Source organism: Gossypium hirsutum, chromosome A12 (genome assembly GCF_007990345.1).
Source record: "Gossypium hirsutum isolate 1008001.06 chromosome A12, Gossypium_hirsutum_v2.1, whole genome shotgun sequence".
NCBI classification, from domain to species: Eukaryota; Viridiplantae; Streptophyta; class Magnoliopsida; order Malvales; family Malvaceae; genus Gossypium; species Gossypium hirsutum.
The window spans coordinates 44,783,842-44,794,334 of NC_053435.1; the positions used below are offsets into that span (position 1 = coordinate 44,783,842).

The following is a 10,493-nucleotide window of genomic DNA, read 5'->3' on the forward strand; positions in this document are numbered from 1 at the left end:
TGTCAGGAAGCCTTCACTTAGGTGTCGCCTGTCAGACGCCCTTCACTCCTTGGTATACTGGTGTCGCCTATCCACTACACTCCATCCTTAATTTTTATTTAACAGTCAAATGATTGACTGTTGCAATCAAGGGTGATGCCACCTCTCCACTACCCTTACCATACTATTTTCGTAAATAGTGATGGAATACCATTTTGATTTATTATTATTATTTTTTATATTATAGAAATAAAAAAACCTTAATTTTACAAATAATTTATAATAATTACTTTAAAATAATTGTTTTTTAAATTTTCGAACGTCCACAAATTTTTTGACAATGATGGGAAATGTTTAAAATTAATAAACACTTTTTCACATGCGCTATTCAAAAGCACTAATCTAATGCTTTTCAAAGGCTCTCTTAAACAACAACTGCAATTGGGTACAAAGTTTCAAAGCCTTGTTATTCATTATGTTTCAAATTCATTTTTGATGAAAAATCACATTTGATTATAGAGTTTTAAGTTTTTAAATATAAAATTATCAACATACTTTCATTTATTTCATTTCAGTAAAAAAAATTAATATAATATTTATTTTACAACTAAATTATATTTTAAATTTTAACTTAGTATTTAGCAATCAGCATGTAATTTAATAAAAAAATCTTAATTTTCTCTAATATGATTTACATGTTTAAATTAAATTTTACAAATAATTCATATTAGTTATTTAAAGATATTTAAATTTTAAATTTCATATGTTAATATATTAAATTATTTAAATAACATTTAAGTTATTTTTAAGTTTTTTTTTTTACTTTCCATTTTTTTGACGAGAATGGAAAACACTTAAAAAAAAACACATTTTTCAACTGCAATAACTAGCCCTAGCCCTTAGTTTAAAAGATAATCTCCACAAGAGCACTACCCGTCTTTGAAAACCTATGGGAATCCCTCCCGTGGATCGCAGAGACAAACTTGACTGCGTTATGTCAATCTCCACATATCCTCAGGTTTTTAATCACTGCTATAGGCATAGGCTCAGGCTCCTCCTCTTTTGTCGACTGCAGCCCAAATCCAACCGCTTAGCTTCTCGCTCTAATGCCTTTTAACTTTATCGCTGAATTTCTTCCATCGTCTCCACCCCCTACCCCATGCATTCTTTTCTTCACCTCTTTCCTACTACCACCCGCTCTCTTCCTTGCACCACAATCTCCCATGCCCTTTCTACCCAACAACTCAAACCTGTCTTAACTACCATAACTGAAGCTTCTCTTAACCAACAACACTTGATCCAACTCAACTCTCGCCTAGCAAGTCTAACTCGCTCCCCTCGCTACCAGGATGCCCTCTGTCTATTCGACGAAATTCACTGTCTACACCACAATGTTAAGCCCGACCAGTACACTCTCTCCGCCGCCCTCAAAGCCTGTGCCAATCTTCCTAACCTCGAATTCGGAACTAAACTTCACGCCTACGCCATCAAATCCGGCTTCAAACCCTACTCTCATGTCTCCAACACTCTCCTTTTCCTCTATTCCAAGACCCATCATTTAGCTTCCGTTGAAAGGGTTTTTAATGAAATTGATCACCCGGATGTTTATTCTTGGACTACCATGTTGTCTTCGTGTTCGAAATTGGGAGGAATTTCTTATGCTTGCGAGGTGTTTGATAAGATGCCTAAGAAAGAAGTGGCAATATGGAATGTGATGGTTACCGGGTGTATGGAAAATGGGTATCAAGGCCATGGGTTTGACTTGTTTAAGCAAATGCATTTTTTGGGTTTGAAGCATGATAATTATAGCTTTGCAAGTGTATTGAGCACCTGTTATATTGAAAATTTGGGTTTTGGGAGGCAAGTTCAAGCTTTGGTAGTTAAAACTGGGTTTTTGTTTCGAGCTTCTGTGGTTAATGCTGCAATTACTATGTATTTTAATTGTGAAGATGTTGAAAATGCGTGCCGGGTTTTCGAAGAAGTAGAGTGCTCTGTGTACGATGGGATTACTTTTAATGTGATGATAGATGGTTTACTGAATGTAGGAAGAGTTGAACAGGCGTTGTTAATGTTTAGGGAGATGTTAGAGGCTTGTTTGGGTCCCTCTGAACTGACTTTTGTCAGTTTAATGAGTTGGTGTTCATGTCGAAGTGTTGGGGTTCAATTATATGCACAAGCTGTGAAGTTGGGTTTTGAACAGTCTACCTCTGTGAGCAATGCGGCAATAACTATGTATTCTACTTGTGGGGACTTAAATGCTGCTCGATTAGTTTTTGAGAGATTGGAGCAGAAGGATATTGTGTCATGGAATACTCTGGTATCAACTTATGCCCAAAGAAGCTCTAGTAGCTCAGCGTTTGTTATCTACATGGAAATGCGAAGGTCAGGGATTGAACCGGATGAGTTTACTTTCGGAAGTTTATTGTCATGCTCAGAATTCATAGAAATGGGTAAGATGATTCATGCCCTTGTGTTTAAAAATGGACTCATTTCAAGAGTCCAGGTTTCCAACGCATTGGTTTCTTCATACTCTAAGCATGGGGAGATGAATCAAGCCTATCAATTATTTCAAATGTCTCCCAAGAACTTGATCTCCTGGAATACTATTATATCGGGGTTCTTTCTAAATGGGTTCCCAGCTCAGGGCTTAGAGCAATTAACCAAACTGTTGATATCAAACCTCAGGCCAAATTCATATACATTTTCCATTGCTATTAGTATTTGTGCCAGCATCTCATCCTTGAATAATGGGAAGCAACTTCATGCTTACATCCTCAGGCATGATTTTTCTTCAGAAACTTCTCTAGGCAATGCTCTAATCACAATGTATGCGAAATGTGGAACTCTAAATTGGTCTTTGAGAGTTTTTAACGAGATGATTGCAAAGGACACAATCTCTTGGAATGCCCTCATTTCTGCTTTTGCGCAGCATGGAGAAGGTAAAGAAGCTGTAAATTGTTTCAAGACAATGAAAGGTGTAGGTAGGGTTAAACCTGATCAAGCAACATTTACTGCTCTTCTTTCTGCTTGCAGCCATGCTGGTTTAGTTGATGATGCCACTTGGATATTAAATTCCATGGTGAATGAGTATGGCTTTGATCCTGGAGAAGATCATCTTTCATGTATGGTTGACCTTCTTGGTCGGGCTGGGTATCTTGATGAAGCTGCAAGAGTAATAGACAGCAAGCATATTGAACCCTGTTCTAATATCTGGTGGACCTTGTTCAGTGCTTGCGCAGCTCATAGTAATCTAAGGCTCGCGAGAATTATTGCTAAGTTCCTCCTTGAAACAGAGCAAAATAATCCTTCAGTTTATGTGCTTTTGTCAAATACTTATGCAGCTGCTGGGCAATGGGAAGAAGCAGCTAGAGTGAGGGAATCCATGAAAAATGTTGGGGTGATGAAGCAACCTGGCTCAAGTTGGATCAGTATATAGATCCCTTCTGATGCCATCTTCTCTCTTCCCTATAGAGCAAAGTCATTTTTCTCCACGTAGTGTGTCAGATCCCCGTGATTATTCGTCTCCAAAATAACTGAACAAAACTCTTCCTGAGTTGGGAAGGGTGGGCTGTGATGGTCTAGTTATTTTTGCAGGTTATTCCTTACTCCTTGCAGTTGCATATAAATTATAAAAGGGATAAAGCAACATTTAGTCCCTGAGCTTGGCAACTTTTTCAACTTGGTCCCTGAACTTTTTTTGTCCACGTTAATCTTGAAACTTGACAACTTTTCCCAATTTGGTCTTTGAACTTGGGTTTCCTTAAGGTATAATGATATGACTTGTTACATGTAATCACCTGAAATTTTAAAATTTTTATATAAAATCTAAAAATATTAAAAAATTATTAAAAAGTTCTAAAACCTTTTGAAGCTTTATAAATTTTTTTGGGTGATGATGTGAAACTATTTTATAATGCCACGTCATCATACTTTAACGGAATTTAAGTTTAGGGACCTAATTGGAAAAGAAACTGTCTAAGTTTTGGGACCAATGTGGATAAGAAGAAGTTTAGGTACCAAGGTGGTAAAAGTTGTCAAGTTTTTTTAATCCCATTATAAAATTAGAGTTACTTTGGCAGAGAAAGTGCTTATATATTGGCTATTTGAGATTATTGCTTCATAGTAAAAAATTGTCTGGCATAACCACACAACTATGCCCTCTCTGTCTGTCTAGCAATGCATCAGCAACCTCCATGGGCTTGCGGTGAAGGTTAATATATTTAATCTTTCTCTGGTTCCTTTTTATGCCATGGCTGTTGGCAGACTAGTCACACACCTCACCCCTGCAAGCCCAAAATGCATATGAATTACTATAATAAGGTAGATGCTAGACCAGCACTTAATTACCAGCCTCTTGAGCAGTATTACCATTTAGAACATTTTCGTAGAGGCTATAGGTGCAGCCATGGGTGACTTTTCGATGGATGTAGTCCATACTTTCGACTTTCTTTGGCAAGCTGCAAGATGAATCACAGCATTTCTCCCCTCAATAGATTCGATCCTTTCTTTGTTTCATTTGAAATTTAACTTCTTTCCTTTTGTTGTTCAGGTTACCCTGACTGACCACCAGAGGGCTAAAGTGGCAGAATTATCCAAATTTAGGAGGCCGGTCAGTCACTATCTTTTAAATAACAATGGATTTCGAATTAAAATGGCTAATCTTTTAAATAACATTTGATCAAAATTGTCACACAGCCTTTTTGTTCTGTGAATCTTCGTTTTGGGATATTGATCGACTTTTAATTAAAGAAAAAATAGTTCTTCCAACCGAAGTATTGACTTTTATGTGAGAACTTTTAAGTAGTCTAAATATTTCAGCAGAAAGAAGTCCAAAAGTTCGAACTCTGCTAGCATATATTCTTTCACTAATTCAAGGAGTAGTGCAAATTTGATGTCTTGAGATAGTCTGCTAGGAACAAAGAACACATCAATTATAAAAGGATATGGACGTGCATTATTTTCAAAATGGTTACTTTTTCTACTTATTCTCAGCTGTGATCTCTGTTTCTGAATTATCACTCATCACTGATATTAATGTGTCAAGTTTGGCTTATCATTGACTTAACTTGTTTCATTCTTGAAGGCTAAAATGCAGAGTTCTACTCAGTGGATCCGGCGTTCTGTCCAGACTAGTTTAAAGAAAACGAAGCTGCCATTAAGAAGTTCGAGCAGGCTTGATGCGGAATCCCCGGACTCGAATTCAAGTTCGAAAGAATGAACCGAATTCAAAGCCTTGAATTGAGGTGTGCGGTTTCTTTGGGCTACCAAACCTGAAAATTCTAGAAACTAATGGAAGTACTTGGAATAAGAATGAGTGAATTAAACAATAGAAGTAAGAATTGAAAAGAGAGGTGTGCCTATGAAATGACCATGAGTAACGAAATTACTACTAAACTTCGAAAGGTGGTCTGTCTCAAAAAGATATTTCAAAGCTTCAATTTGAGATTCAATAGATTAATTGCAAAATTGATGAAAGGTTGCAAGGATTCGGTGATTAAATAAAAACGAAAATCAACAATCTTTTTAGGGGTTCTTAGGCAAAGCATATTCCATTGAAGCATATTCCATTGAAGTGTTCTATATAGAGATGTTAATGAGTTGAGCTATTCATTTAAGTTCAAAGGGACTCAAATTTGAGATGATTTGGGATTCGAAAAATAAGTTTGGACAAAAAAATAAATTAAATTTGTTTAAAATATAGGTCGAACTCGGGCATGAACATTTAAAGATTAAGTTCGACACTAATCTTTTCTAAGTTTTTGATATGTTATATTAGATAAATTTTTTATATTATGTAATTTATAATAAATACAAATTAAATATATAATAATATATAATATTATAATATAAACATTTAAAAAAAATTAAGATGCTATATGTAAAATATTAACAAATGAAAAACATATAAAATTATTAAATATTAAATTAACAATAATATTTTTTTTCCAAAACATTTAAAAAATAGTATGGGCGAATTTAAATGGATTTAGATTAACCATTTACAAATATAGGCAGATATGGGCAAAATTTTAGGCTTATCTTTTGAGTAGGGCTAGACTTGATCTAAGCATAAAAAATGTTAATATCATGTTTAAACATGGCTCGTGAACACCTCTATGCTCATCTAAGGCATGGTATTTTGGGGCTTATCTTAATGTGAATGTAAAACCTTTTACCCAGCCTTAAAGTTGATTGAATGAAATTATCTCACTGCTAATTTGTAATTTAAAAAAAAAGTATAAAAAGTTGAAAAAAAATTTAAAACATGCATGTGTCTTATGATATTAATGGCGAAAAAATGGACGGTAAAATTTTTAAGTATTGGGATGATTATTATATAGTTTTGGCATTTGCTGTTATACTTGATCACTGCGTTAAGTTGCATTGTTTACAAGATCTGTTTGCTAAATACAAATGCAAGTGTCATGAAGAACTGAAGCAACTTTTCAAGGAGTACAAGAATCAAAGCACGTTCTTAGACAATCAAAGTGGTTTAAGAAAAGATACGAGTGTAAGTATAATATTTTATTTTTATTTAAATTAAATTTTTGGAAATTTTAATATAATTATATATTTGTTATTATAAGTCGATGTTTGGATTTTGCTTTTTTAAAACTATGATGGTGGAAGAAAAATCAAATTTGATATTTTATTTGTTCAACGTCTCATAAAGCTTAAATACTGGTAATATGAGTTTTCAATCCTTGACTGTGGTTGAGATGTTGGATTTTAATTCATCCAGAAGTGGGACAAATAATTTCTACTTTCTAATAGTTTTGATAATATTTACAAACATTAATTATAAATTTTCATTTTAATTTGCAATTCGATATTCCCATTACTTAAGACTTTATTTTTACGAATCAGATTTATATATTTGTATAACTTTATGAATTTAAGAGGATATCATTTTATTTTTTCTTCTACTTTAATTTTAAAATTTTTAATTTATATTGTTATAAAGAATTTTTTTATTGAGAGAATATGGTTTAAAATTAATTTTATTCGCAATGTTATTAGTATCCCCTTATTGTACCCTTGAATTCACAAGTGCCGGCAAAGGACTAAGAGATTACCTGACCCCATACATTTGTAACATAAACAATGGTATTGTTGAAACTTACTTGAACATTAACTCTTTTTTGGTATTCTACTCTTGGGACGTTAAGCAAACTCTCCAGCTTTTGCAGAATGTTCAGCTTATTTTATTATATTACTCTAAATCAAATTATTTAATTTAATAATAAATGTACGTTTTCATATTAATAGAAGCCTGGTTACACAAGAATATTAAAGATCCACAATCTGTTCCAATCCTAATCACCCATGTTACAAAATTGCTGAATTGGTTCAAATTTATCCCTCACCAATCGGGTAGGTTAGGATATTTGATTTGGAGGTCACCAGCAAGGTGTCTAAAAGCATATTACCAATAATCTCCACACGAGCACTGCCCGTCCTTGAAGCAATGGAACCTATGGGTATCCCTTACAGTGATTTCCCTCCCTGAAACAGCAGACATAAACTTGATTGCGTTATGGCAATCTCCACATATCCTCAGGTTTTTAATCACAAGTATAGGCTCCCCATCTTTTGTGGACAGTAGCCCGTATGCAACTGCCAACTTCTCGCTATGATGCCTTAACTTTATCTCCTTCTCTCCGGCTTCTATCTCGTCCTCCTTAACTAAACTCCACCGCAGATCTGAAACATACCCAGCTAACCTGATCTTCCTTCCCATCTCCTCCAAGTACTTGTAAATCTCTTTGATCATTGGGTGCGAAATATCTTCGGCCACAAACACATGAATTCTTTTATTCACCTCTATCCAACTACAACCTGGTTTCTTCCTCACACCTCTGTCGCGCATAAGCTTCCTAACCATTGCCGCTTCTTCCCATTTGCCGCTGCTGGCATACATGTTTGCAAGCATGACATAAGGTACAGCATTTGAAGGTTCCAGTTGAAGAAGCTTGTTTGCTGCCTTTGATGCTAGTTCCATGTTCCCATGTATTTTAGATGCACCAAGCATTGCAGCCCAACCAATTGAACCCGGGTTAAATGGCATAGTGTTTATGAGTTTCTCAGCTTCATGTAGCTTGCCTGCTCGACCAAACAGATCGATCATGCATGAATAGTGTTCCACTTCTGGTTCAATTCCAAACTTCTCTTTCATAATGTTGAAATACTTCTGACCCTCCTCAACTTTTCCTGTATGAGCACATGCTGAGAGGACAGAGATGAAGGTTATACTTGTAGGGGAAATATTTCGTTCCAGCATGTGATTGAAAAGAATTAAGGACTCCGTTCCAATCCCATGTTGTGCATAACCAGCAATCATTGAATTCAAAGAGACTGTATTATGCTCCGGCATCTTATCAAATACCCGTCTTCCATCGGGAAGATTTCCACATTTTGAGTACATAGCAATCAGGGCATTATGGACTTGAATTTGATTAGGGACTTCAGATTTGATTGCCAGTGCATGAATCTGTCTTCCCTGAGAAGGCGATGACAAATTGGAGCATGCACTAATTACATTTACAAAGCTACAATCATCAGGGCAATATCCGACACGTTGCATCGCTTGGAAACACTTGAGAGCCTCGTCAGAGAGTTCTTCGTGCAAGGAATACCCCGAAATCATAGTGTTCCAAAGAACCAAATCCGGTCCTGAAACCTCTTCAAAAACTTTCCCACAATCCAACATGCCAGCTCCACATTTCGAATACAAATCAATCAAACCACTGGCGACATGAGCATTTTGATGAAAGCCAGTCTTGATCAACATAGCATGAAACTGAAATCCTCCTAACAGGTCCTCTAAACTTGTAAACGCTGTCAAAACACTAGCCAAAGTAAACATATCAACATCGAACCCTCTCCTAACCATTTCCTGAAACAATGCCAGTGCTCTTGCACCCTCTTTATGCTGCCCATAGGCAACGATCATGGAGTTCCAAGACACTTCATCTTTACACTCTCCCATCTCATAAAACACCCGCTTTGCTTCCCTTAAAAAACCCTCTTTGCTGTAACAGGAAAGCAACGCATTGTTGACCGAAGCATAAGAATCAAACCCACAAAAAACCACAAAGCAATGCACCTGTCTAATCAGACACACATCATTCAAACTAGCCGTGATGACCCCAGATAAAGTAAAGCCATCCATTTCAAAAAACAAGTCTCTCATTTTCTTAAACAACTCCAATGCAGGTTCAGTCCGACCACAATCCGCATAAGCGGAAATGAGAGTGTTATAAGAAACAAGGTCTGGGTGAGGAATCTGATCGAACAGGTTGTGGGCAACGGAAGGGAGGGATTCCTTGGCGTAGGCAGCGATGATGGCGTTGAAAGAGAAGGTATTGGGATGTTGGGTTTGGAAAAAGGCGTTGTGGGCAGTGGCTAAAAGGCCGCATCTGGAGTAGAGGAGGATGAAATGATTGGAAAGGTAAGTTGACGAAGGAACGAGGGATTTGATGTAAAGAGAGTGGAGGGATTTGCCTGTTAAAATGTTTCTGTGGCTTATGCATGTTTTCAATAGGTTGCGGAAGTTTTGGATGGTCCATGGGACTTGGGTCATTTAAATTGCAAATTTATTTGAACCCTTTTTCATCTATTATCCCAAAATCAATGTGCAAAAGCAGAATATCCTCTATCTTCACGATTTATGGGAGACGTTAAACACCCGAAATGGGTTGTTAAGGATCAACCCAACCCTAGTATATGATTGAAAAAATTATTTTATAAATTCTTTTTACCGCAACATTTATAATTATTATCAATTAAAAATAAACACATTTTTTTACATTTTTTTATAGTCTTTTCGTATATATAATATAAAAAAATATACTTATTTTTAATTGATAGGGATCATAAATAATGTGATAAGTAAAAAGAAATACCAAGTGATTAACATTCACAAAACTACCCAACACTACACTTGGCACCTTTTTCTACTAACTTATGCACCTGCTTTGGGTGGGAGAAAGAAGGAAAAAATTAGAACCCAAAAAAGTTTTGATTGAAGAATGTGTGATGAAGAAAATAGTTTTAAAGTTTTTCCGGTATTTCATGACAATGTGCCATGAGGAATTCATATATAATATAGTTCTAGATGAGTTTAATAAACCCATATTAACTTTCAAATATAAAGTAATTTAGTTAAGAAAATCGTAAATTTAATTTAATAATTAGTATCAAAGATGAACATTCCTTCCTCTAGGGTAACATGAAATCTCTGTTAGTAGCTTCATCAAAATGAAAGATCCAGATTGTTTTTTTACCCAAAACTGGACGTCATGCATTGTTTAAACGCCTTTGTCAGTTTCTTATGAAGAATTTTCCCTAGTTTGAAAGATACCAACTAGTTCCAAAAATTTTGGTTGTGTTGTATACTCTCTTCATCGTGCTTCTTATTCTCTATTTAAATTATTTTATTGTGAATCTCCTCATTGATGTTTGATGTTAGGCTATGTATCCTTATTTGCTATAAATAATTCTAATTATAAAAG

The 10,493-nt window shown here is 35.4% G+C and overlaps 2 protein-coding genes across 2 annotated transcripts; one reads left to right on the forward strand and one right to left on the reverse strand.

The window, feature by feature from the left end:
* Positions 1–888: 888 nt before the first annotated feature.
* On the forward strand, positions 889–5,521 carry LOC107933901 (pentatricopeptide repeat-containing protein At3g49740). The gene is made up of 3 exons (XM_016866207.2): positions 889–3,573; positions 4,529–4,588; positions 5,063–5,521. The coding sequence occupies exon 1, from the start codon at positions 1,139–1,141 to the stop codon at positions 3,413–3,415; it is 2,277 nt and encodes a 758-aa protein (XP_016721696.1). The 5' UTR covers positions 889–1,138; the 3' UTR covers positions 3,416–3,573; positions 4,529–4,588; positions 5,063–5,521.
* Positions 5,522–7,171: 1,650 nt separating this feature from the next.
* On the reverse strand, positions 7,172–9,746 carry LOC107933891 (pentatricopeptide repeat-containing protein At3g49710). Its single transcript, XM_016866198.2, has one exon. The coding sequence runs from the start codon at positions 9,560–9,562 to the stop codon at positions 7,406–7,408; it is 2,157 nt and encodes a 718-aa protein (XP_016721687.1). The 5' UTR covers positions 9,563–9,746; the 3' UTR covers positions 7,172–7,405.
* Between the last annotated feature and the right edge of the window lie 747 nt (positions 9,747–10,493).